Below are 27,654 nucleotides of genomic sequence, written 5' to 3'. Positions count from 1 at the left end.
CCTCCAGGCCCGGGCTCCTCCGGAGAGGCTGGGAGCCCCACTTACATCTGGGGGATATGGCATCGAGTGAGAAAACAAGGGGGAGCCACGGACTGGAAAGGAGGCCGCTGACCTGGAGGACAAGATCAGGGCTCAGCAGCGGAGCACAGAAACCATCGCCTTCCCGGCGGCCCTCTCACGCCCAACAGATGGGCTCCGGGTCTGCAAAGCGACAGAAGGCAGAGGCGGGCGGGAGACCCTGCTGGTCCCGTGCAAGGATAACGAACAAACGCAGCCCCTTCAACGGGCTCCCTCCGCTTCCACAGCAGCCCGCCAGGCTGCCGTCGGAAAAGCCACCTGCCACCCGGCCCCGTGAGCAGGGCAGCCGGGCCAGGGCCAGGAGGGCAGCGGGGCAGCCGCAGCCTGGGATGGGGAGGTCAGGACAGCCTGCAGCTCACCCTCACACACCTCCCCCCGCCTTTGCACCGGGAACAACCCGTGCTGCCTCCTCCCTCTCGCATCCTCAGAGCTCACACTCCAGTTGGCCTTTGATGACAGTGGAGTGTGCAGGAAGAGCCAGAAAACGAACTCTCGCTTCTCACCCACAAGTCCACCGAGCACGTCCCGGTTTTGGGACCTTGGCAATGACTCAGTCTCGCCAGCCTCCCCCGCTCTGTACCAGGGGGGCCGTTAATAGTTCCCACCCCACCCGCGGCATTCCTGTGGGGCCAGAATGAGAGGCGAGCGCAGGCCTGGCACGGAGACCCGTGTGGTGAGCGCTCCTGCTGTGAATTTCCCTGGGTCTTGGCCTCTCTCAGGCCCCCCAGTATCCGCTGCCAGGCCCGGCAGCCAACGTGGAGCCCCTAGGCGAGTGGCTGCCCGTCACCTGTGAAGTGGGGGTTGACGTAAGGGGTCCCGGTTACTACTGTGCCCACATCCTCCGGGGAGAAGAGAAGCGGGTTCCTATGGAGACGGGCACCTGCCAATGAGAGAGACCCGGAAGCCTTTCTAACAGGAGGAGCCAGAGACCGGGCGCCTGCACTTGGTCAGAAACGGGCAAAGGGCTAGTCCCTGGTGGGCCTTCTCTGACAGAGGACGAATGCCAGGAAAGGCCAGGACAGCGGCCCGGGCACAGGCTGAGCACGGTGTCTGCGGGGACCAGGGCCTGTTTCCCTTCAGGTTGGGCACGGCCCCCGGGGTGGGGGGTGACACCGGAAAAGAGGGTGGCACATGTTCCCCTGCGAGTGGCTGGGGAGGGGCCGCGCGTGCAGCCAGCGGGCGTGTGCATGTGCGGGCCTCCGTGTATAACCAGCTTGTAAATGGCTCGGGGCCTGTCGCCGCCGAAGGGCCGTCGGCCGCGTGGTGTTATTATTTATGATGAAACGCAGAGGTGCCTGCCGGGGACGGAATGGGCTGAGCGCTGTGCGGCTGGACAGCAAATTGAACTCCAATTTTCTGCTCCGCAGTGTTTGTTACCCGCCGCAAAGCGCCCGCGCGCGGGCCACCCGCCCATGAACGCGTGTTCCTCTTCGTGGCGGCTCCATCTCTCAGCCTCCAGGGGCAGGTGGGGCCTTGGCTTTCCCTCCCACCCAGGCCCACCCGGATGCCTCCCCTGTGATCCAAACACAGCAGACCCAAGAGGGGATCAGAGGCCCCGTGGGGAGGCAGGCAGCCCCGGGTTCGAAACCCAGCTCTGCCTCCAGGGCGACCCCGCGCCTCTGCCCTCTGAGCTTCAGGAGAGAGAAACGAAGGGCAGTCATCACAGTGACTCTCCCCCAAGGTGGCTGGGAGCATGAAATGAGAGTACGCTGGGGGCTTGGAAGGCACTGTGCCTTCACAGACAGCTTTCTCTTCCCTTCTCCCAGGCTGAGTGAGCAGCCCGCCCTGGTGCCTGGGAAGGGGGTGGGGGGCAGGATTCGGGGGAAGCCACTGCAGTGGGGGGGAGGTCCCCTTGTGGGGGGCGTGATGAGGCCGAGCGCGGACCCCCGCACACGCCCGCTGTCCAGCTCAGCTCCCTCGGATGCGTAATAGGAAACGGGGTAACAGGGATGCATTCCACCCAGTCCAGGCATCCACAGTCTCGCCCGGGAGTGGACTTATTGTCACCCCGTAGCTTTCACATTGGACCTCACCGTCATCCATTCATTCATTCGCTCGTTTGTTCATTTCTGAGCATCTTCTTTGCCTCAGACTCTGCGTCCAGAGCTGAGGCAGGAGAAACCCAGGAGGCATCATCCTAGACCCGTGGTCTCTGCCAGCTTCGTTCTGTTCTGTGACTCTTTGGCTGGACGTACAATGGGCTGAGTAGCCTGGGTGGTGGGCTTGGGTCCCCCACCCCACTTTCCTTAGGCTGGGCCCCTCCTACCCACTCACCATTCCCCAGGCCCTTGTCGGGGCTCGGTTGTGCTGGCTGCCCTGCTGGCTGAGCCCCCCTAATCAGATTAGATGTGTATTCAAACAAATTGATGATCCGTTCCATTTAGATGCTCTTTGAACACGCTTTTCTGAGTGAGAAATCCATTCGGCAGCAGCTGCGGAGGCCGCAGCATAATTGATTGCCGCCCCCTCCCAGGCCCCCCGACGTCAGAGGTGCCCAGCTCCTGAAGGTCACTGGCGATGATCAGATTAAGGAGGGCGAGAGCCTTCCTTCTTGGCTAATGAAGCACTTGGCATGCAGGCAGCACCCGGGCTGAGCAGGGCCAGGCATCTGCCGGGAGACAGGGAAGGAGCATAAATTAGCATCTCATTTGTGGGCGCAGAGAGGAGGCGGGAAGCAGGCGCTGAGAACTGAAGGGCGAGGGGCTGCCATGCCCTGGCTCTGTGGGGCTTGGCCAGGTCGGGGGGCTGGAAGGGAGAGGGGACCAGCCCTGGGCCCTGTGGTCCTTATCAGACCCAAGGGTGCCTGCTGGCATCCGCTCTGTGCGTGCTCCCAGCACATTTCCTCTGGAGGGTGGGGGCTGGGACAGGGCCCACAGGGCTCTCTCCCCAAGCCCCTGCCATGCATAGGCCTCCGCGAGCTGGACTGAGGTAGAAGAGAGACGGGCAGGAATGCTGACGCTGTACAAAGCCTCCTGCTGTCTCTACCCCGGCCCTGAGCCTTCGCTGAAGTCCTGACAAGCCGTCGTTGGCAGGACTTGTTCCTGAGCCAGCATGGAGTGGAGTGGAGTGGAGTGGCCGTGAGGGAGCTGAGCTTGAAGGCTTAGTGTTGGGACACGCAGGACACTGAGCTCCTCACGGGGTGGCTCTGAGATGCAGGAAACCAGTCATCACACACCCTGCCCCGTCTCCCCGCCTCTTCCCCCCGCGATCACCTCCAAAGGTCTCATGGCGGGACCAGCACCCAGTGGGTGCCAAGCACGGAGCTCTGGACTTGACATCCCTTAGCTCACTTGGTCCTCCCAGCGGCCTCTGGGGCGGGGGGTGGAAGCTATTGGTTACTCTGCTCAAGGTCAAACGTGAGTGGGCATAGGAACTGGGATTTAAACCCTGCTTCTCTCTACCACTGGGACCTTCGAGCCAGACCCCTGGGAAAGGGTGGCTCCTGGAAGCTTCCGTGGAGAGCAGGGCTGTGGGGCGGGGCCCAGCTCGGCCTCCCCTTTGCTGGCCCCTCACCCCGCAGCTGCTCACCTCCACACCGCCCGTCCTCCTCCACTCCTGCGCTTCTCGTCCTGCGCCCACGAGCCCATCCCTCGGAAACCCCCACCCCAGGTGGACTGGTCTCTCCCGGGATGTTCAGCTGATGGTCAGGACTCGTCCCCAGCCAGCCCACCCGTCACCCTCACCCCCCGATCTGTTCTGGGGCCCTGGCATTGGAAGCTGCCCTGAGACCTGTTCCCTCTGACCTGGGCCCCACCTGCTCAGGTCTGAGGCCAGCCAGCTCCGGGGGGACCGGGTTGGAGGCAGCTTCAGGAGGGACCAGGGTAGGAGGAGGTCAGCTCCAGGGGGGACCAGGGTAGGGGGCAGCTCCAGGAGGGACCGGGGTAGGAGGAGGTCAGCTCCAGGAGTGACCAGGGCAGGGGGCAGCTCCAGGAGCCCAGGCTTCCCAGCAGTGACCAGATAGGTCGTGGTAGTCCCTGGGGTGGGGGGTGGGGGGAGAAGGGAAAATCCCACGCATCCAGGCAAGTCCCAGTGACTGAGCAGTCACAGTGAGCCAGGAGGAAGCTGCTAACAGAGAGGCTTTGAGGAGCTTCAGAGCTGGGAAGGGCTGTTGTCCGGGCCTAGTGCCCCTGGAAGCCGGCCCTGGAGGGCAGCGGACATCTTTAGGGCAATTAGGTGGCGGCAGGAGGTCTTCACCCTGGCTGGCACTCTAGGGTGGTGGCGGGGAGGAGTCCCAGGCCTGGGCTGGCTGGGAGAGTTGGGGGGGTGGGCTCCAGAGAAAGGCGGCATTGTTGTGCTGGGGCCTCAGGGAGGGGAGGGTGGATGTTGAGATAAGCTGCTCTATGGGGCCACTTAGCCTAGAGCCAGAGGGAAGGGTGACAGTGGGGTATTTATTGGGAATATCAAGGGAAAGGCAGGCAGGGGCCCCCTGAACCGCTGTGGGAAATGAGAAGGAGGCCCCGACTGAGGCCTCTCGTCTGCCTCCAAAGCCGCTCTTCCTTCAGAGGGGCTCAGGCTCCAGTGGTCAGAGACCCCCAGCCCCGCCACGCCACACCCCTGTGCCCCACACACCCAGAAGGCCTGCCCTTCCTGTCGCCAGCAGGGCTGCCCCGTGACTGACTGCTCACCCTGCACACTCACATACGTGTATGCACATGTATGCACATGTATGCATCGCTCTGACGATGCATAAGCGTTCCCTTTATGCCTGTGGGGCACAGCATGAAAGTTACAAAAGGTGTAGAGTGAAGGTGAGTCCCCACTCCCAGCCCCGTCCCCACCCCCAGCCCTGAGCCACCCCGTTCTCCTTAAAGCATAACGTAAACCCCCCAGAAAAAAAGTCGATGCTCTACAAGCAAATATATTTCTGTGCTTGAAGCAAAAAGCACTTGTGCACAAGCGGCAGCCGATCACGCACCCCGTCCTGCACCTCGCTTTTGTTCGCGTAACAGTGGTTCTCAAAAAGGGTTCCTGAGTCCACGCGGGAGGATTCTGTCGTCGGGAGGTGCAGCCATTTCTCTAACCGGCGCCGCCCTGACGGGCATGCGGGTGGCTTCTCAGTCCTGCTGCTGCAGAGCGGAGAGCGCCTGTGAAACGCTTGCACGGGTGCCTCTGAGGAAGGTGAATTCCTTGCAGGCTGGGCGTGTTGGGGGAGGGGTGCAGTTGCCAAATTGTCCCTATGGATGTGGTACCCAGTGAGCGTCCCCGCCCCGAGCTGTGTGGGAGCCCGCCCGGGCCTCCAGGGGCGGGCCAGCCGGGGTGTTATCACGCTTTCGGGTCCTGGCAAAAGCGGCGGGAAAAGCAGGTGTCTTCGGTGGATTTCCGTCTGCCTTTGGCTTATCGGGAGGCTCAGCCTCCCTGTACGTTTCGGAGTTATTTGTAATTCCTTTCTGGGAACTGTTCATATCCTTTGCCCATTTTTCTGTTGGTGTGTTTATCTCTTTCTTATTGATTTATGGGCCTATTTTTTTATGCCAGGAAAACGAGCTCTTTGTCCATGATAAAAGTTGCAAATATTTCCCCCCAGTTTGTCATTGTGTCGCTTCTTTTTGTTTATGGGTCTTCTTTCCCCCCCTCCCCCCCACCCCACGCACAATTTTTATGTAGTTGAAGGCATCAATCTGTTTTACGACTTTCTGGAGTTTGTATAGTACTTAGAAAGTGCTTGGCGAATCCTTCGCTTTGCCAAGATTATGTATTTTTAAGCCCCTGTGATTTTTTTTCTAGTTCTTTTAGAATTTATTTTTCATGTTTAAAACATTGATCCATCTAGCATTTATTTTGAGGTGAAGTGTGAGGAAGAGATGCAATGGTTTTTTTTCCCTCCCAAATGGCTCTTTAGCTGTTCCGGGGCCATTTGTTGAATGATCGAACTTTCCCCCGCAGACTTGAAATCCTACACTCATCTAGGAGATCACACCATATGGACGGGAGTCTGTTTCTAGACTTTTCAGTCCTTTGCTTCCTCCGTCTACTTGTACACGAACACACTGTTTTAATTATTGCAGCTTTAGAATATGGTTCCGTATCTGTACTGGGGCCCGCTGCTTACCATTCCTTTTCAGAGTTTTCTTGGCTGTTCCTTTCGGTTTGCTTTTTGTTTTTCTTTGCCAACGTGAACTTCAGAATCGCTTTGTCTAGTTGAAAGAAAGTCCATCCTGTGTGCGTCTCCAGAGTGAGGACACGTGGAAGAGAATGGCAGCTGTGGCGCGTTGATTCTTTCCACCCACGGTCCTCCTCCATCCTCGGGGTCCCCTACCCACCGTGGTGGCGGCAAGTAGGGCGGCTGTGAGCCCCTGCACAGGTCTACACTGCACAACCCAGGACTCAGGCCGAGAGGAGCTGGACCCGCCGACAGGGTCTGAGCCCCTCTCAGGGGCAGTCTGTCCGATGGCATATCCGACCGATAGTAATAGTGGCCACCGGTGCCAGGCACTTCTCTGTGCACTTTGTCAATTGCTTACTCCTCACAGCCGTTTACAATGAAGGGAACTGAGGCGCAAAAAGGTTAAGAAACGTGTCCAAGGTCAACGATCTGTGCTACCCACCTGCACATTCCTGGCACAGAAATCTGTTCCTGCCGTAAACACACACGCACGCACATGCCCAAACATACACACAGACATGCATATACAGGCACACAGACGTAGCTATACAGCAGTCACAGATGCAGAAGAGAAGTTGAATCTCTTCCTCACACTTTACCTCAAAATAAATGCTAGATGGCACACACCGGTGCACACAGATGCAGACACGCCCACATGCATACACAGATGCACACAGACACGCACGTGGACACACACGTACACACACCGCTATGCCTATCCGTGTGCTCTTACCATCAGTGTCTCCCCTGCCACACACACCCTCCCAGTCCCCCTGCCGTCTCCTGCTTTGGGGCAAGGGGGCCCCTCAAGGGAAACCAGCTGCCTGACTCCCCACCAGGGCTCTCATTCCTGTGTAGGGCCTCTCTCCCGTCCCTGCACCCTGATGGCAGGGGGCCCTGCAGGGAGGCGGGGGGTGGGGAGAGGAGCCTCCGCCTCTCCCAGGCCACCCTGTGAGGATAACGCGGGATGAGGGATGCTGCGCGCCCCGCAGGGTCTCAGGAAGGCCTAGCCACACTCCTCTCCCTCTTCCCCCGCCTCATCGTCTCTGCAGCCACTGGAATCAACCTGTCCAGGCAAAATCCATTCGGCTGCAGGCTGGCACCCCTGGGAGAGCCAGAGGAGCGAACTGGCAAATGCAGAGCTGGGAGCAAATTGCTCAGCAAGCGGTTGACAGAGGCCAGGGGGTCTGGGTGCCGAGCGCGGGTGTGCTTGTGTGCGTGCAAGCACATACCCCCCCCCCCCCCACACACACACACACCCTGGCTGTGCTGGGTCTGAGTCAGCCCCACATCCAAGGGTCTGAATCACTCTGGGGCTGGGAATGTTATTGTTTTAAAACAAACGAGTGATGACAGGAACTAACAGAGGGTTTTTAAAAACGCGATTCCAAGGGCTCTTGAAAGCTGCTGGAGAATATGAATGAGTCTTTGAAGTGAGAATGTGCCCATTTGTTAAACGGAGAGCAGAGCAGAGCTGGAGGCTTCCACAGCAGGCAGGCGGGCAGAGAATCGTGTGCGTGTATGTGCGCGCGTGCGTGTGTGTGTGTGTGTTTTCTGGGCAAAGGCATGCCTGTCTGCCTCTCCACAGAGGTGGGCTGGGACCCCAGAAGCCAGGGACCAGGGGATGCTGCCACTGCCCTGAGTACACGCACCTTTCCAATGGCTTGCAAAGCAATGTGCTGACATGACCGTTGTTAGAGTGACGGAGAGATGTGCGCATAAGCAGCGTCGAAGCAATCCGAGGCTGAAGCATCAGCGGTCACGCGGAGACCGTGGTCCAGGTGGCCTTCTGGCGGGTCTGCACTTTCTCCTCGGGCCGCCTTCGGTCCTCCCGGTCTGCCTCCCGTGGCCCCCACAGTGAGGGTCCGCAGCACGGATGGGGCTCAAGGGAGACTCCCCCAAACTCTCGCAAGCTACACACTCACAAGCTTGAGGCCTTGGGCTTGGGGTGGGGGTGCTAAGCAGCCTGGGCCCCAAACATGCTTGATGGTTTCACTTGAGTCCAGAGTGAGGCCTTGACACAAATCCTGGGCTTGCTGACCATCGACGCCAATGCTGGTTGACTCTGAGGGTGGGAGGATGGACTTGGGGTCCAGGGCTCCGGGCTTCACTGATGCTCCCAGGGGTCAGCCTGCCATGCGGAGGGGCCCAGCTTCTCCACGCCCAGCGGGCTGACCAGCCTCTCCCAGCGGCACGTCGCTTTACTCCCTCCAGCCTTTGAGTCACCTGCTCCCTGCCACTGTCTTCCTTTGCTTGAGTCCATTTCTTAGGCAAAAAAAAAGCGTCTTATGGTTTCTACCCTCTGAGCTCACCGAGAAGAGTCAGTTCCAGGCCAGGGCATGCCTGGGGCACCAGCCGGCACTGCATGGCAGCCCCTCCCTGGCAGGGACCTCACACGTTTGTTTGAGGAAAGAAGTGAACATTTGCAGAGCATCTACTCCAGCATTTTCACAGATATTACTTCCTTTCATCCTTACGACCTCCAGGTGCCTGTTTCTCTCCTGGTGCCTCGTGACGGCGAAACTGAGACTCAGAATAGTGAATACGTACTTGTCCACGCCCAGGCAGATGATGGGAGGGTGGGCGCAGGCAGGGTGTGGGTGCTGGGACCATCCGCCATTGACCTGGAGGACCGGACGCCCAAGGCCCACCCTGCCAGCAGCTTCCTGTCTGGCTCTGAGTGACGGGGAAGGTGCTGGGCTCGGTCTGGCTCGCCTGCACCTGCGCAGGTTTCTAACCCGGGTCTGAGAGGAGGGTTATGATCCTGCCTGGTCGTGGGGTTGCGTGCAGAGTACATGAGCGTCGTTAAAGCATCTCGAACAGCCCAGAACCTAGCGGGCGCTTTCGTCCTTGTTGGTCCAGATGTTGGCTTCTCCCTCGACCCCTCCCCATCCCCAAAGGGCAGGCGGGCTCCGTGATGGGCATGGAAGCCCTCCCCCGCCCCCATCTCTCCCTGTCCTTTTGTCAACCCCTTGCCTATGTCATTGCCCCTCCATCCCACTGGCCAGGAGGGCAGGAAGGCCTCAGTGGCCCCCTGGCGGTCGGGACGTGGAGTGCACTGTGTTCTCTGAGGGGAGCCGTGGGGGGCGCATGCGTGGCCGGGCTGACCGAGTCAGGTCGGGAGCTGAGCGTGACTGCAGAGAGGCGTAGCAATCCCCAGGCCCACACCCGCAGCCCGGGCGGCGGCGCTTCCTCTGTCCAGGGAGCTGACCTGGCATAGGAACGCGGAGGTCGGGGCAGGCGGGCGCAGGGTCAGGGATGGGAGGATCAAGCAGCCTGGCAGTGGAGGGGGTCTCCCGGGTGGGCCCAACCCTGGATTCCCCTGAAGTCAGACTGGCCCAAGTTCAAGTCCTTCCCAGCCACAATCCGCCGGGCAAGTTCCCTGGCTGCACCTGCTCCTCTCGCTGAGGGGTGTTAGGGCTCTAAACGCGCCACAAAATCAAGGTGAGCAAGCGATCACGTGGCTTTGTTCTCTGTCCCCCGCAGATGACGTGGCCCCCTATTTCAAGACGGAGCCGGTGCGGACGCAGGTGCACCTGGAGGGGAACCGCCTGGTGCTCACCTGCATGGCCGAGGGCAGCTGGCCGCTGGAGTTCAAGTGGCTGCACAACAGCCGGGAGCTGACCAAGTTCTCCCTGGAATACAGGCAAGCGCCCGCCCCTACCTCCCTTCCCTTCCTCCCGCTGCCAGGGGCTTGCCACGCCCCGAAAGGGTGCCAGGTTGGGGGCCTGGGCAGTTTGGGGGTGGGGACTCCTGATCCAGTGCAACTGGGAGGCTGGGCTGTCAGAATTGGGGGCCAAAGATGGCCCTGCCCAGGGGTGAGAAAACCGTGCCCTTCTGAGCCCACAGAGGGTGGCTGGGAGGTGGGCCAGGGTGCTGCCCGGACGGGTGGCCCATGCAGCAGTGGGTGGGCAGAGGCGGTGATGGGGGTGGTGGGGGTAGGAGTGCTCTCTACCAGCAGCAAACTATTGCCCTGGCTGTGAGCTGAGCCCTCTCTCTCCTCCCCACGGAGAAGAACCTGTCTGGGGTACCAGAGGTGGGGCCTGGGTTCCATAGAGGGGTGCGGCCTGAGGCAACCTGGGTTAATAAGAGCACAGCTATTTGGGGGACCTGTTGAGGGGGGGCAGGGAGGTGGCTCGCCCAGGGTCTTCAGGTTGTCTCCACTCCCTTCTTGTGGCCTCACCCTGAGCCCTGGGCTGGGCTGGCCCTCCCCTGCCAGGACGCTGCCAAGTGGGGACGAAGGAGAGGATGGAGAGAGAGCAGGGTCTCAAGGAGGGTTTGTGGCTACCAGTAGAAGGGGTCCTGGAGGCAGCTACCCCCAGCCCAGCTGGCCTGCAGCCCTTCCCGGGCGCTCTCTCCGTCTTCCTCTCCTCCCCTCCTGTTGGCTCCCATCGCTGGGGCTTTTCGATTAATCCCTGGCCTGATGTGTATAATTGGTTTTGTTGAGGAAACAAGATTGCCTTGCCCTGGGGATGTTGATACAAATCTGCCGCAGGGGACAGGAATGCAAATGCGAGGAGGGGTTAATTGCTTGAGGAGCTGTCCTTTCCGGAGAACTCCCCTTTTCTTCACACAGAGGTAGCCCAGGGCCCGGGGTGACTTCCAGGGTCCTCTGCCCCCACCCTGGCCTGCATGGCCCCTGGGTGTGGCCACTTTGGGAAAGGAGGGAGCAGGAGGGCCACCTTCCCCTCTGGGTGGTGAGAGGGGGACCAGGAAGCAGGAGGCCCCCATTGCTGGCCGCTGGGGGCCTCCGGTCTCCCGGGTGCCCAAGAGGAGACTTGGGGACCCCCTCTGAGCAGCCCCTGCCAGGGTTTTTGGTTGGGGACCCACAGCCTGGCAGCACGGGGCAGTGTAGCAGCCCCTGTGAGGAGCCCCTGCCCCCTCTCGCGTGTTGGGCATACCTGAATGGCACACAGGTGGCACACCATGGGTGTCAGTGGTGCCTGGAGCCTCCCAGCCCACCCTTGACTGCCACCGGCCGAGAGCTGGAGGCAGGATCTAGGAGGGAAGTGGTTCTTTACCTGGTTCCCAGCTACTCTTTTGGTGCCTGGGAACTGTAAGGACCCGAGGGCGGGCACTACACGGAAGCCCGTTCCAGCTCAGTGTACGGGTCAGACGTCCCAGCCACGGAATGGGCTTCCTTTGGAAACAGTAGGATGGTCACGATGATAATCCTGATCATTGGCAGCGAAGCAGAGCTTACATGGCAGAGGTTATGATGTGCACTCTGTGATCATGTCCTTTACTCCTGCAAGCAGTCCCGGGTTCCCCATTCTACAGATGAGCACACCGAGGCTTCGAGAGCTTAAGCAATGTCCCCAAGGTCAGACTGTTGAGCTGGGCTTTGACTAGCAGTCGTCTGAACCCCTGAGCTGGAGCTCTTTACCACCCAGCACTGCCTCTCGTTGAAGAAGGATCGCTTCCTTAAGGTGCACCCTCAGCCATCTCTCTCCAAGTTCTAGAAAGCTCAGCAGGGGGAGAAGGCAAATAGGAGCTTGGTTGGGTAGAAGTTGCTCAGGGGACACAAATGAGCTTCCACTAGGGCAGGGTGGGACCCTTTTTCCTGACAAGGCCATTTAGATATTTATCACATCATTTGTGGGCCGTACAGAATTATCAACTTAAAAATGAGCCTGCTGTAAAATTACCCTGATGCCTTTCAGGGCCAGACCAAATAATTTCACAGGCCCTTATACAGTCTGTGGGCCGGACGTTCCCCACCCCTACACTAGGGGGGCTCATCCCCAGCCTCCTCACCCCAAGAGGGCTGGCTGAGGCGTGCTGATGGCCAGGCCTCCCGCGGGGGTCTACTCCAGGCCATGGGACACTGTGGGCAGCCCCACACTGGAGCCCATGGTGGGAAAGGAGGGTGAGAGCAGTTAGCAGAGGGGGGGACAGAAGCCACTTGTGTCCCCTTCACCTCCTCTGCCCCCAGGGAGGGCCTGGCTCACAGCAGGTGCATTTCCTTTCTTTCTCTTCTTTTAATTTTGCAAATTTTCTAATCTTAGAAAAACTGTAAGTGTAGCACCATAAATACCTGTATCCATTTTACCGTTCACCAACTGTTAGAACTTACACCTGTGCTCTCTCGTCTCCCTCCACACACACACACACACACACACATATGAATGTACTTTTTTGCTGAGTTGTTTAAGAATGAGTCGCTCCCGGCGGGTGTGGCTCAGTGATTGAGCTTTGACCCATAAACCAGGGTTTGATTCCCTGCCAGGGCTCATGCCTGGGTTGTGGGCTCGATCCCTAGTAGAGGATGTGCAGGAGGCAGCCGATAGATAATTCTCTCCTATCATTGACTAGAGGCCTGGTGCACGAAATTCGTGCACGGGTAGGGTCCCTAGGCCTGGCCTGCAATCAGGACCAATCAGGTTCCCCGCCTCCCTGCCTCCTCCTTCCCTCACTCCCTCAGCGCCCTGCCGCCGCCACTGGTCGCCCGCCATGTTCCGCGCCGCCCCCTGGTGGTCAGTGCACATCATAGCGAATAATCGAACTCCTGGTCTCCCAGTTCAACTCCTGAGGGGGCACTTTGCATATTAGCCTTTTATATAGAGAGATGTTTCTATCTCTCCCTCTCCCTTCCTCTGTGAAATCAATAAAAACCTTTTTTAAAAAGTAATGAGTTGCAGACATGCTGTCCCTTTAATCCTGAGTAGGATTGCTAGGTATAAGCCATTCTTTTGAAGAACCACCATACAATTTTCACCCCAGAGAGACTTCACGTTGATACCGTGCTACTAGCTCACACACAGCCCAGATTTCTCCATTTGTCCCACTTACGTCCTAAGTGGTTATTTTTAGTGTTGTTGTTTGCTACAGAATCTAACCCGCGTGGCACTTAGCTGCCGTGTCTCTTAGACTTTAGACTCCTTAAATCCGGAACTGTTCCTCCTCCTTTATCCTCTTTCACAGCGTTGACATTGAGCGTTCAGGTGGTTTTGTCCTTCAGTGTGGATTTGTGATGTCCAACCTTTTGGGCCAGAATGCGTCCTCGCATGGTTCATACTTGAAGGCACCCAGGTCATTTTGCCCCATTATTGGCGACGGTAGATTTGCCTCAGCTGGTCAAGGTGGCGTCCACCGGATGTCTCCATCGTGAAAGTACTAAGGCGTGTTCCCCCCTCTGGCGGGCAGCTTAAGACTGTGCGAATCGTCTCCTCTCCAGGAATCTCCCATCCGGGTCCCGTAGCCACTGATGCGTCTTACCTGGGTCCGTTCTTACCGCCGCTTCCTGCGGTTGAGATAAGCAGATTTTCTATTTCCATCATTGCTTTTCCTCCTCGGAGCTGGCATCCTTTTGTAAGGAAAGATCTGTGCTTTCTCACAATTTAGCATCAGTATCAGCTCACGGATCGTTGTTCCTCCTTGGTGTGTTCTAGTCCAGCCCTGTCCTTATTCACTTGGGCTCACACCGTCACCCAAACTTGGCCAGCGGGCTTCCTCCCGCTGGGTGCTGGCTCCTTTGGACGTGTCCACATTGGACTTCTTGCTCTTCCTTGCCTTTTTGGCTCGACAACGTGTTGCCCATTCAGCTTTTAAATAAATTCATCCTGAAAAGCCCTTGCGTAGGAGGTCGGCCAGCTCCTCATCCTGCTCGCTGCTGAGGACTTCCTCGTCTCTCGAACATCCCTGGCGTCAGGTCAGGTGACCCTATCCAATGTTCAGGCAGAAAGATGGCTGAACGCACTCAGATAGGAAGGGCTGCCGTAAGTTTAGCTGTGTTTCCCAGCCGGTCGCCAAAGGAAGAAGTTGTCCTGCATGTCCATCGCCAAAGGTCTTTATCCGCAGTGGGGTCTGTACCAGATAGGGCTGTGTGTGTGCACACGTGTGTGTGTGTGTATGTGTGTGACACGTCTGCACAAAGGAAATCCTGTGCATCCGCCCGAGCACCAGTGGCTGCGGTGAGCTTGTGGGTCCACAGCCACCCGTGGGGGCAGGTGGGAGTAGATGGACTCTGAGCGCGGTCACGCTGCCACCCCTCACCCGTCTGTGGCTCTGGCAGGATCACTTAGCCACCTGCCTTTGCTTCCTCGCCTGGGAATCAGGCACAGTCAGGCCTGCTTTAGAGGCTTAGCTGGCGGATTAAATGGTCTATGAGAGAGCCCCGTCCCCGGCGCAGCAGACATGCAATAGCTGGTCCCTGTTGGGATTAGGTAAGATGCTGGGCTTAGAGGAGGGTGGGGACTAATCCGGTAACAGACCCACCAGCTCTCACGTGCAGGTGAGCGGATCCGCTCCCAGGTGGTCACGGGAGCTCTGCACACCTGTGCCAGTGACTGCAGCCCAGGACCCTTCATAGAACTCCTCTTGCCCCTTGTTGGTGACGTGCTTTATCCATTTGGAAACCGGCCTTGAAATTCCAGTTTGGGGCTGTCACTGCTGGGGGTACCACTTGGGTACAAAACATTTCATTCTAAAAAGAGAGAGAGATTTATTTTCCCAGGTGGGTGGGATGGTGCCTGGGGAAACCCTCCCAAAGCTGTGGGCCTCGTCCTCACTGCCCTCCGTGCCAGGTGGGACAGGCACACGGCCTCCCGGGACCAATGATGTGTGCTGGGTGTAGGGGGAGGTTGGACACAATACTCAGTCAGAGATATTTGGTCTGATGTGTTTGTTAGAGAGTGTGTGTGTGGGGGCGGGGGGGGGCGGGTTGTGTGGGTGTACGCTCAGTTCCTTCACAGTCTTGCATGCATTTAATGGTTGTGAGCATGTGTCCGTGCAAAGCCTGTAGGTGTGTTTGTGTAACTTCCTGACTCTGTGAGACCGTCACTCACGTAAGGGTCAGGCCCTCTGGGTGGCTGCTGGAGACTCTAGCGTCAGAACTGCCACCCCACACTCCCTCCTCGGCCCCCCACCCCCTCCCCACCCCTCCAGGGGCCATCACCCCACGTTGAACCGACTCAGCCTCAATGCATCCATGTCACCACCAGTCAGGGCTGTGAGGCTGGGGACAACCCCACCTGCTCACGAGTGGGCAGGTCAGGCCGTGGCCATGGAGGAGGGAGGGGCGATGGATCGTGACCACCTGCCCTTGTGACCACATCACGGCAAAGTCATCAACCAGGTCATTTTGTCCCGCCCTGATAATGTCTTCTCCCACAGTTATCCTCACACTTAAAACTAACTAGGAAAACCGATCAGCTAGGCAGACCTCCCCCCCCCCCCACTCACACTCTCTCTCTCTCTCTCTCTCTCTCTCTCTCTCTCACACACACACACACACACACACACACACTCCCCCTCATAATCAGGGCGCACCCCCAAAGGAGGTTTATGGAGTGTCGCCGGCCGCCAGGTATCTTCATACATCATCTCACAGCAGCACCAGGAGGTGAGCGTTTATTACTCTCACTTGGCAAACGAGGGCCCGGAAGCTCAGAGAAGTTCCAGGACCTGCCTGGGGTCATCAATTAGGGCGCCTGGCAGGTCCCAGAGAGACTGCCTGACCCGAGTGTGTTCTGTCCTCTCTCCACCCCTGTCACTCTGTGTCACTCTCCTGGCCCAAGAGTCCAGAAACCAGGGGCCTGGGGCACTTCTGAGGGGCCCACGTGAGGGTGTGAGACCAGCTGAGGCTGAGTCCTGCTCCCGGGGCCCCAGGCGGCCCCTGGCTGGCGTGGAAAAGAGCCGGTATGTGGAGGGGAAGACCAGGTGAGCCAGGCCGGGCGTGTGGCTGGCCCCAGGCTGGGTGCCCAGGTCTCTCGGGGAACTGCACAGGCTCAGTGATGGGAGAAGAAAGCCCCAGGCGTGTGACAGCCTGGTGCGCAGCACAGAGCAGGGGGCACAGACAAAGACGGTGCAGCCTTTGAAATTCTTCAGAGGCGAGGATGAAGGGAGACTCCCGGGCCAGCGGCTTGGTCTCTCGCTTATCCCCTGGCCTCCCCTCACAAGCGGGGAGAAGTGAGAGTGGGCGGCAGAGGCTGCAGAGGCAGAGGTGGCTGGCTTCCCAGTGAGCACCGGAGCACATGCCACGTGAGTGCCAGGAACCCCGCCAAGCTCTTCCCGGCAGCCGTCCTGGGAGGCTGGTGCTATTATTATCTCTGCCTCCGAGCTGGGAGGCCGGGATCAGAGAGGTCCAGCAACTTGCACAAGGTCACACAGCCATACCAGGAGTCAGGTTCAGCCCGGATCTTTCAGACCCCAAGCCTGGGACCATCCCCTCCTCTGAATTCTTGCTGTGCTTGTCCTGTCCCGGGTCCGTGGCACTGCCGGGGCTCGGCCTTCTGGGGACGGCCCAGCCAGCCTTCTGAAGAGCTGCAGAGGGGAGCGATCCGCAGCTAACACACGAGACTTACCACGGGCCCTGCCCTGCTCTGCATGCTTCACGTACGTGAACTCATGGTCACGGACACTCCCCTGCCGGCCACTTCCACTTACTCTCATTCTCTTTTTTACTAATTTTAAAAAATGTATTTTTATTGATTTCAGGGAGGAAGGGAGAGGGAGAGAGAGATAGGAACATCAAAGATGAGAATCATTGATCGGCTGCCTCCTGCACACCCCCTACTGGGCATGGAGCCCGCCACCCCAGCATGTGCCCTTGACTGGAGTCGAACCCAGGACCCTTTAGTCGCAGGCCGACGCTCTATCCACTGAGCCAAACCGGCAAGGGCTAGGCTCTCATTCTCCATCCCTGCACACCAACAGCCCGCAGGGGCGGCAGCGGGGTGGCGAGGAATGCGCGGCTGCGTGTCTGTCCCTACCCAAGGCCTGAAGCCGCAGAACCCAGCGAAGGAGATGCCAGCATTTGCGCACAAGCAGTGAGCTTATGGGCCCCTCGCAGGTGGGGTAAGAGTGAAGAAGTGGAGGCAGGGACGAGCAGACGCGAGGGGCCAGCTGGTGCCCAGGAAGCCGGGGAGATGGCACAAGACGACAGGGAGGACGGCGAATGCCAGGGAGAACATTCTGGGCTGCAGCCGCAGGTGGTGGGCAGTCCTTAGAGGATCTCGGTCAAGGGAGCTCAAGATCCCCATAACCTGGTCCCATCACCCCTCGTTCCAGCCTCCTCTCACCAACCCCCTTCGCTTGTGGGCTGAGCGATGCTCTTAGCTATTGGGTACCATCATGCTCACCTCTGCCTCTACCCTCACTGTCCTTACACCCCTTTGCTGCCTGATCCCCCAAGATTCAGCACCAAGATCCCCCCAAAATGAATCCCAGGCCTGCCCTGAATCACTGTAAGCCTTCAGGCAAATGACTGAACCTTCGCCACCGTTGGCAAGTCTATTAAATGGGAATAATAGAATTATCCTCGCACTTAAAACTAACTAGGAAAACCGATCAGCTAGGCAGACCTCCCCCCGCCCCACCCTCCAGGGGTCGAGTGTCACATGACACCAAGTGTGCAGCAGGGTGTCTGGTTGTCGGAGCCTCTATAACTCGGAAGGTGGGTGGGAGCCCCCCTCCTCCTCCCAGGGGGCAGGCTGTGCCCACCGCGGTCTCTCTGGCCACGGGCTCGTTCCCACCCTCCAGGCAGGTCCGGGCTCCTCTTCCTCCACGAAGCCAGGGCCCACCTGCCTGGCCCCCAGCCTCTCCGGAGGTTCGCTCCAGTCCGGCCGCGGGCTTGGACGTCTTGTGTGGAAGTGGAAGGCTGCGGGTGAGAGCTGAGGTACCGGAATTGGTTGTGATGGGCATAAATTGAATTTTAATAGAGATGTACGTGGCGTGGAGCCAGCATACGCAGGCAAAGGGAAGGTAGTAATTAAAAGTTAACGAGTCTAGAAATGTGCGAATCCTCCGGGAGAGATGGGGGAGCTGGGCGGGGAGGAGAGGGGCCCCCAGGCAGCCGGAGGATCCGAAGGAGGAGGGCTGACCTGCCCGCCCCGCGCCCCGCGCCGTGTCTGCAGGAGGGGATGGCGGAGCCTGAGGGACCCTCGGACCACGCCCTGGGCTGCCGTGGGGAGCACAGTGACGAGAGCAGGGTTTTGAAACCTGGCCGCCAGGCACATTGGGGCAGGACCATGCTCTGGTGCAGGGACCGCCCTGTGCCCTGCAGGCTGCTGAGCCTCATCCTGCCCTCCACCCACTACATGCCAGTCGCCCCTTCCCCCAGATGTGACAACCAAAAATGTCTCCAGGCCTTGCCAGATGTGCCCTGGGGGGCCCCCATCGCCCCACTGAAAGCCAGTTTCCTAGAGCGAGGCACCAGGGCTCCCACGCTAGACTCGCCCAGTGGGAGCCAGAGCTGGCCCTCTGCGTGCAGGCGGCCTGCCGTGTGGGGTCAGGGGTCTGGCTGGGTCAAGGCCCCTCTTGGGGGTCTCTCCTGCCCCCTTTGACTTTTCGTGACAATCCAGTCGACGGTTGCACAGAGTTCACTGACTTGCCCGGAGTGGCTTCCCCGCTGCTTCAGGGGGTCCTGGGTGGAGGATGAGCACGCAGTGTGACACCATCATTGCACAAAGGAAGACGGAGGCTGGAGGGACTGGGGCCTGGTCCCTGCACCCCCAAGCGTGAGCGGAAGGAAGGCTCCAGCTCCTGGGGTGAAATAAGGCACCGCCTCCTCCGGGCAGTTCTGCCAAAAGCAGCCAGAGGGCGAGGCCACTGGGGGAGAACACGGACCCCGGTTCCTGCGGCAGCTCCGACCTGGTCCCCACCGGTGCCCGAGGACGCCTCCTAACACGGCCTTGAGGCCCTTGGGCCTGGCCTAGCCCCCGGCCCTGCGGTGGCGGCCTCCCCGGACTTAGGACAGGTTCCTCCTAGACCCAAGGGCAGGTGGTGAGCAGCAAGGGGACAGATGGCTCCCTGGGCCTCCGGTTGGCGCTGCAATAATTATGTCAATGAAGACAAATACGCTCAAAATGTACGGGGACAGCAGGGGGAAGAGAAGCAAACATCGCTGACACATTGGCCGCCTTCGTTTCCATGGCAACCTGTTTCCTCACACTCTCATCCATGGGTCCTGGCTTGGGGAAGGAGAGGGCCCCCTCCCCCCGGGGAAGCCGGAGATGGATGGCGTGGCGGTGCCCCCGGTCAGGGCCCGCGCTAAGGGCAGCGAGGTCTGGGGAGCACACACCCAGCCACAGGTGGGCTCCGCTGGCGCCTGGGGACACTGTGGCCCTGAGAGAAAATGACTTTCCTCCCAGGTGGGGCCTGCGTTTAGTGTCAGAATTGAAACTGAAACCCAGGCCCCTCTCATTCTTGATGTTTCTCTCTCTCCCTCTCCCTCTCCCTTCCTCTCTAAAATCAGTAAAAATAAATTAAAAAAAAGAAAGGAAGGCTCTCGGGGAAAGCCCTTCTCGGATGAACTGAGGCGTTCATTTCCACCGCAAGAAACTTCACATGCAAATTAGCAAGGGTTTGATCATCCATCACCTGGAATTGACAGGTTTGCATTTGGCGTTGATCCCTGGAAACCAGCGCACAGGGAGGGATGTAGGGCGGTGGGCCAGGCGGGGCCCAGGTCCTTGGGGAGGCAGGGAGAGGTGGTCCCCATCGGAGGCACATATGTTTATTATCTGCGTTAATCCAATATATGGAAATGCGGCCTGGGGACCCCCATCTTTCCTCCCCCCTCCCTCCCAGATCTTCCTGCGCCCCCGCCCCCTCTTGGCTCCCAGCCAGGACACAGAAACTAATTAGACCTTGACTCAGTGATGTGCCCAGGCAGGCAAATGGTTTAGATAGAGAGCCGCCTGGGGAGTTGGTCATGACCCCTGCTTCCGGGAGTGCTGCTTTAGTGCTGACTCCTCTCCCCCATGTCCCCCACTCCTCAGAGCCCCTCTCTGGCCCATTCATGGGACTTCTCAATGCGGGAGGTTCAGGGGCCTCTCCCTGTGTCTTTGCCCCTCAGAGGAGTCTCTGCCAAGGCCTGACTCACTGTGCGCCAGGGCGTCTGTGACTAAATTCACAGACAAGGAGAGGCTGGCTCCCCGCCGGCTGCCCAAGGCCCTGGGGCACAGAGCCCCCTGCAGTGGGCTTGGAGGAGGGTGTGGGGCTGGGAGCAGAGGTTGCAGCTCCCACTGTTAGCCCCTGGGGGCTGGGGGTTCTCAGCTCAGTGCCTGTGGGGCAGGTGGGGGCTCACAGGTGGGGGCTCACAGAGGGCTTGGGGAAGGGAGAGGCCATTGGTCTTGCAGAACGAGGAATGGTAACCGAGAAAGACAATCCCCCCCAAAGAGACGGGGCACCAACCCCGGAAGTCAGCCCGCAGCGCATCCAGACGCTCCAGCCACTGCAGCCGGCCTTGACCCTGAACCCCTAGGCACGTACAGAGTGGGGCCCCGCCCCAAGGAGCCGGCCCAACCTGGCCCCTGCCACAGCCTCTGCTCAGTGAGCTATTGCTGCCCAGGAACCCACCCAAACCGTAGTGGCTTATAAAACAATGATTTCTTATTGCTCCACGGGTCTCTCCTGGGCCTCTCACCAGGTTGCATGGGGCTGGCAGTCAACTGGGGCTGGGCTGGGGCTAGGGCTGGGCTGGCAGTCAACTGGGGCTTGGCTGGGGCTGGGGCTGGGCTGGGGCTGGGCTGGGCTGGGGCTGGGCTGGGCTGGGGCTGGGGCTGGCAGTCAACTGGGGCTGGGCTGGGGCTGGGGCTGGCAGTCAACTGGGGCTGGGCTGGGGCTGGGGCTGGCAGTCAACTGGGCCTGGGCTGGGGCTGGGGCTGGCAGTCAACTGGGGCTGGGCTGGGGCTGGGGCTGGGGCTGGGCTGGGCTGGGGCTAGGGCTGGGCTGGGGCTAGGGCTGGGCTGGGCTGGGCTGGGGCTGGGGCTGGGCTGGGCTGGGGCTGGGGCTGGGGCTGGGGCTGGGGCTGGGCTGGGGCTGGGGCTGGGGCTGGGCTGGGGCTGGGCTGGGCTGGGGCTGGGGCTGGGGCTGGGCTGGGGCTGGGGCTGGGCTGGGCCGGGGCCAGGGCTGGGCTGGGGCTGGGGCCGGGGCTGGGCTGGGCTGGGGCTAGGGCTAGGCTGGGGCTGGGCTGGGGCTGGGGCTGGGGCTGGGCTGGGCTGGGGCTGGGGCTGGGCTGGGGCTGGGGCTGGGGCTGGGCTGGGCTGGGCTGGGGCTGGGGCTGGGCTGGGGCTGGGGCTGGGGCTGGGCTGGGCTGGGGCTGGGGCTGGGCTGGGCTGGGACAGCCAGGATGGCGGGCCTCTCCCCTCCTGCTTGTAGTCTGTGGATGATGTTCAGGGCAGAGATCTGAGAGGGTAAAGGTAGAAGCTTTCGGAATGTTCCACCCTCTTCTATCAGTGAAAGCACGTCCCGAGGCCAGCCCAGATTTAGGGGGCAGTAGACTCCGCATCCTGATTGGAGTCGCTATAAAATATTAGGGGCACGCTCCTCGCATCCCGGCCTGGCAGCCGCCCAGATCACCTTTGCCAGATGGCGGTTCGCGGTGGGTCCCCGGGGCCTCGTTAACACAGTTCTGTGGTGGGTCCCCCACCAAGGGCCTCCTCCGAAGTCAACTCCGAGGGTGACTTTGAAACGCGAAGAGAATGGGCAGAGGCTGGAGCTGAGTCTCGCTGGATGAAGGCCAGGAAGGTCGGGCAGGTGGAGTCGTGTCTGGGGCCAGCTGCCCGGGGCAGCAGATGTGCAGAAGGCAGAGCGGGGAGTTGGTTCCAGGCCCAGGCACTCAGGGCAGCCGCTGTCACAGCTCTGGACCCCGGATGCCATGGCAGCCGCAGCTCGGGCTCTGCTCTGGGGCTGGCCTGCTGGGCAAGGCCTGTCCTACCTGAGTGGGCACTGGGCCTGGCATCAGGGGCTGATCGAGGGGCTGAGGGCAGCGGTCCGTCCTCCCAGGACAGATGACAGAGTGAGCAATAATAACACCAGTCACCCCGTGGCAGCTGGCTCTCAGGAGTGCTGACCTTGCGCCTCATACCCGGCCCGGGCCCACGCCCTTTACAGGGATAATCTCATTCCATCCTCCAGTGTGCCTGCAGGGAGGGACTACAGTGTGGTGGCCAACAGCGCCAAACCTGGAGGCAGGCTCTTGCGGCTCTGCCACCTGCTGGCTGTGTGATCGTGGGCAAGTTACTGGACCCTCTGTGCCTTAGCATCCTCATCTTTTTCACCTGCCAAATTCGGATAAAATTGATTCTGACCTCACAGAGTAGTTAATGAGGAATAACTGCATTATTACGTGTAAAGTGCTTAAATCAATGCCTGACCGATGTAGTATTATTATTATTATTATTATTACTATTATTATTAGCCCTATTTTATAGATGAGGAAATAGAGGCACAGAGAGTGTAGGCAACTTGCTGAAGGTCACACAGCAAGTAAAATACACGGACAGTCATTAACCCACCTTCTCCACCTGCACCCTCCCCCACCCCCACCCCGCCCCTGCTCTTAGCTCAGAGCTACTTAGGCAGAGGGCAGCAGGGTGATGTGACTCGGGGGCCCTTGGCACTGTGCTTAGTGGGGTGCTTACCAGCTCTGCAGGCGGTCCGCCTGCCCGGGCCTGCTGAGCCCCGCGGGGTGTGAGGCAGGCGTCAGCACTGAGACAGGTGCAGACACTGGGAAAGGAAGACAGCCATGAACCCGGCAGGGACGTTCTGTGCCCGCGTGGGGACCTCAGGCCCTGGCCCCTGGTAGTGGGGGCACTCCAGGGGGCGGTTCTGCCAGCTCGGCTGTGACGTGACAAAAGCCAGGGCAGCGTGACGGGTGTTCATAAAGCTGGGTTCACTCTGTGCAAAACTCACCATCCCTTTTACTCTTTGGTGTTACAGTCTTTTCAATGAAATCTGTGTAAGAGACATTTTGTTCTTTTTGCCTTCATATCCTTTTGGGTCAAATTAAAGTTAGCCACTCCTCCTTGGCCCTGGATATGTATATGGAAATGGACATAGATTTCAGGGTGAGGGGACAGTTTTACAGCTCGTGAAATTGCTAATGTGTGTGTGTGTGTTTAATATATATTTCAGAGAGGAAGAGAGATGGAGAGAGAGATCGAAACATCAATGATGAGAGAGAATCATGGATTGGCTGCCTCCTGCACGCCCCACACTGGGGATCGAGCCCACAACCCGGCATGTGCCCTGACCGGGAATCTAACCGTGACCTCCTGGTTCATAGGTCGATGCTCAAGCACTGAGCCCTGCCGGCCGGGCTGGAATTGCTACGGTTTTGCTATACAGTTTGTATGTTTCTCGAGGGGGGAGTGGGGTCATGTCACATTTGCCCTCAAGCCCCCAGCACAGTGCTGGACATCAGTCGTTGTTGGTGGGTGTCTCTGGCCCTGGTGGAAGGATGGCCAAGACTCTCCCAAAGGGAGATACAACCCAGAGCTGGGATCTAGGGGAGGGCTCAGGGGCACACACACCCCCGGCCTGGGCAGCGGGGACTGGGACTCGGACAGGAGGGATGCAGTGGCACCGAAAGCCTTGCCTCAGGGAGCAAGAAAGAGCATCAGCCCTGACCTTGAGTCAGGTCTGCCCAGGGAAGGGCATGGCGCCTGACCACGCACCCCCACTCTGCCCCAGCTGCCAACAGCAGGTGCTGCGAGACGGCCAGGGAGGCCTCTTACCAGCTTCCCTTGGCCTGACCTGCCCCGGCAAGCTGGGGGAGCCCCAGGGAGACGCCTGCATCCTCTGCCTTATGAACATTCAGTAATCCCCCCACATCTGGCCTGGGGAGATGAAGAGCCTGGTGGAGACCAGAGAGCAGGACTCAGCCGGGCAGAACGCTCGGGCTGGCTGGACAGAGCTTGGCGGGGTTCACACCGCCACCCACACTGCCACCTGTGCACCCCTCCCCCCAATAGATGCTTCCTATTCATATCCACACGCCCCCTCCTTAGTATGAATTAGCCATTATCCTTTGTGGTCCTTAAAGGGGCCGTGACAAAGTCGTCCCTGCTCCCAGATGAGCAAGTCTTCGTTCCCTTCTGTTCCCTGCGACCCGGAGATGCCGAGGGGCCGGGTTTGAACTCTTCGCCGCTGCGTGTTGTGTGGGGGAGCAGCAGGAAGCCAGTGGGCGGGAGTGGAACGGGGGACGGTGCGTTTGCCAGCGGGGCGTGGCGGCGGCAGTGACATTTCCACCTGATGGTACACGGTACCAGGGGCCCACGGGTGTGCCGTCACTGTGGGCATTATTAGCGCTGCTGGTGCCCAGAGACGAACACACCGCCTGATGCGTTGGGGGCGGCCCAGTCTGAACCGAATGATCAGTAATAACAGTAATCGCGTGAGGTCGCCTTTCTCGAGGGCGAACCGGGTGTCAGACACCGTGCTAAGCACTTCATAGCCCTTCCTGCTATAATGTGCGGTATAAGCGTTTGTAAAAATCATCCCACCGTGCAAATCGGGTAATAAAAACCAGAGGCTGATGGGGGAAATGGGGTGAGCGAGCAGCAGTCAGAAACTTCATCAGAGACACTTACTAAAGATGATCGCGCGGCTCTGCACGTCGCCAGTGGTCCGGGAGTGCAGAAATACACGGGAAGTGGGGCGCTTTGCCTTGGGGAAGGCCTGGAATTTGCTTGAGGAAGTGGGCGCGGAGGGTGGCAGCTTGTGAGTCGTGATGGTGGAAGGAGGGAAGTCGGAAATCGGAAGGACAAATGCCAGGCCAGGTGTGCCCAGGTGAGCTCACAGCACACTCAGGACGCGGAGGGTACTTAGGGGAGGGGGGGTTGTGTGGAGCTGCGGCTCCGTCCAGCTGAGTGTGGCTCTCCACACTTGCCTCCTGTTTCTTGCAGACAAAGCCACGCACAAGCCAACGCAAAACTGAAGTTGGGCTCAAGTTGCCCTCCAGATATATTCCGTGCATTGCAACCAAAGCATGAGCACAGAACCGCCTGAACTTGTATTTTCTGCAAGGCGCTGCCCTTCCTGTGCCCATTACACAGGTGGAGTGCCCGAGGCTCAGCGAGGCCCAGCCCTTTCTCAGGTCACGTGCGGAGTGAGTGGGCGGCTGGGATTGAAGTCGGTCTGAGGCCGGAGCGGGGTTCTCCGCGAGGACCGCTCTGTGGGAGCCGGGTCAGGGTCAGGCTCAGTCTCAGACGTGGCGGCACTTGACTTGCTCTGCCCCATCCTCTCTCCCCTGGTTCCTGGCAAAGACCAGCCTGGCCTGCGCCCCCCTGTCCTTGACCGACTCCACTTCCTGTCCACCCTGTCATCAGAGCCGGCTCTGTGACAATGGGCATCTGCTTATCTTACGCTGAGGGCTGGCAGGGAGGGACGATCAGGCTTTGCGCACCGCACGGCCTTTTGAAACATTTCATTCAGCCAGCGGTTCGAGAGCGGCCAAGTCCGTACGTCAGCGTCGGCGAGCGAGCTGGCTGGGTTCCCATAAGACTTTATTTATGGACGCGGAGATTTGAATTGCATATGATTCCCGCCTGTCATGAAACATTGCTCTTCTTTCCATTTTGTGCAACAGTTTAAAAATCTAAAAACTATTTGTGGTCTATCTTGCCGTTCAACAGGGGGTGGGACGGAGATGCGAACGTGGTTTGGGCTGTCGTTGGCCAGCGCCTGTTTCACGCCCCTGCTTCGTACCCTCCACGTGCTCCTGTGGTCCGGTTATCCTACAGCCCAGCCTGGCCGGTGTGGCTCAGTGGTTGAGCATCGACCTATGAACCAAGAGGTTATAGTTCAGTTCCGGTCAGGGCACATGCCTGGGTTGCGGGCTTGATCCCCAGCGTGGGTCGCACAGGAGGCAGCTATCAATGATGCTCTCTCATCATTGAAGCTTTTTCTATCTCTCTCCCTCTCCCTTCCTCTCTGAAATCAGTTTTTATAAAAAAAGAAATAAAAAGAAACAGGACAAACTCTGCTGCTGCCCCCCCCCCACACCCTCCCCCCGCCACAGGCCCTGTGGGAACTGGTGCCAACCGTGAGGCCAGCTTCTCCCCTGGCAGGTGGCGCATTTAGTGACTTCCCGCCTCAGAAATGGTTCTCTGATATCTACTCTTCATGCCTGGCACCCCGATTCGCCTCGGAGCTGCCTTGGAGTCTGCTCTCAGGTCAGGGGGCTGAGAGGCCTTTAAAGGCAGCCTCCCCCAGCCTCCCGGGCACACCTGGGCACACCTGGCAGACATGGTGGGGGGGGGGAGGTGGAGAAAGCAATCCATGAGGCTGCACCCCCACCCCCACCACCAAGATTAGACTACAAAGCACAAGCAGCTGGGCTCCTCGAGGCCGATCCCCACGCAGCCTCCTGAGGGGCTTGTTCTAATTTGCTCTCCCCCATCCACCTGGGCGTGCGGAGGGCCCTGCGGCATTGCAGGGAGGTGCTCCCCACAGCGGGAGGAAGCAGGGAGCCACGGGGGAGCCAGAACATCGCTTCCTTGCCTTTTAGTTCTTTCTTTTTCTTTCTTTCTTTCTTTTTTTTTTTAAAAATAACCACACTCCCCTCAGGATTTCTTCCTTCTCAGTCACTTTTTTTCAAAAAATCCAAACAGAACTGGCTTCAAGTTTTAACACCTCGCACCCTGGACAGAGTTTGCCTTCTCGCCTCTTCCTTCCTTTCTGCTCCTCGTAATAACGTGCATGTCCCGTGCCCCTCTTCCATTTTCTAAATGCTCCCCAGAGCTCATGACTGTCAACTCGGAGGGGGGGTCCTGGGTCAGGGCAAAGACTGGGCATCTCCCTGGGGTGTCTCTCCCTGGGATGTGAGAGGGGACCTGCCCACTGCCCACTGAGCAGACCGAGGACCCAGGACAGGTCGGGGGGGTGGGGGAAGGGGGGACACACTTGGGGTCAGATGGGCCTGAAATCCAATCTCACTTTGCTGGGTGACCACAGGCAACTTGCTTAACCTTTCTGAGCCCAGGTCCCCCGGCTATAAAACGGGTGGGAGTCGCTTCGCCCCACGGTAAATGTGGGGATGAACTGGGTATTGTGTGCCATGTGTTTGCTCTGAACCCGAGGCTGGCGTCATTGTTGTCAGAGCGAGGGCCCAGCAGGACATCCCGCCCACCCACGCTGAGTGCATCTCTGGCCCCTGGGCTTCCTCCCAGGCCTCCCGCCTCCCCCGTCTGTCTGCTCCCCCAGAGTCAGGGAGCCACCCTGCTGATGGGAATCCTAATGAAGCTCTTTTCCTTGCTCCCCGAGAGCAGTTAATTGGTCCAGAGATCGCAGGGGAGACAGACGCCCTCCCCCAGCCAACTAGCCGGGTTGTCAGTGTTATCGGCCCCCAGCGCGTTAACACCGATGTCCCTCTCATTGACCACGGGCCCAGGATCAATCAGAGTCTCTGGGTTCTCCCAGGGCAGCAGGGAGGCTCGGGGCAGCGGGAGGGAGGGGCGGATCTCCTCCGCTTCTGAACCCAACATCCATCAGCAGGGGGTGGTACCAGCCCCAGCCTGAGCCCTGGCTGAGCAGCTGCCTTCAGGCGATTCTGCATCCAGTCCAGCTCAGCCCTCAGCCACCTGCTGCTGAAGGGGCTGCGGATGGACAACGGCAGCATCCATCCTCATCCCTCATCCTACTCGCCCCTCCCACATCGTCATGGAGGCTTTTCCTGGCCCTGGCGTCCTCCCGACCTGGAGGGAACTGGCAGGATGAGTTTCTCACAGCTATTGTCCCAACTGACC

At 59.4% G+C, this 27,654-nt stretch overlaps 1 protein-coding gene across 1 annotated transcript in view; it reads left to right on the top strand.

The window, feature by feature from the left end:
- SDK2 (sidekick cell adhesion molecule 2) overlaps positions 1 to 27,654 on the top strand; it is a 205,433-nt gene that overhangs the window by 75,760 nt on the left and 102,019 nt on the right. The window contains exon 2 of the mRNA XM_081110258.1: positions 9,668 to 9,827. Coding sequence (XP_080966384.1) covers positions 9,668 to 9,827 — 160 coding nt within the window. The remainder of the gene's footprint in view (positions 1 to 9,667; positions 9,828 to 27,654) is intronic.

Source organism: Myotis nattereri (genome assembly GCF_964212035.1).
Source record: "Myotis nattereri genome assembly, chromosome: 16".
NCBI classification, from domain to species: domain Eukaryota; kingdom Metazoa; phylum Chordata; class Mammalia; order Chiroptera; family Vespertilionidae; genus Myotis; species Myotis nattereri.
Note: the sequence above shows the minus strand (reverse complement) of the source record. Positions and strands in the feature narration are given on the sequence as shown.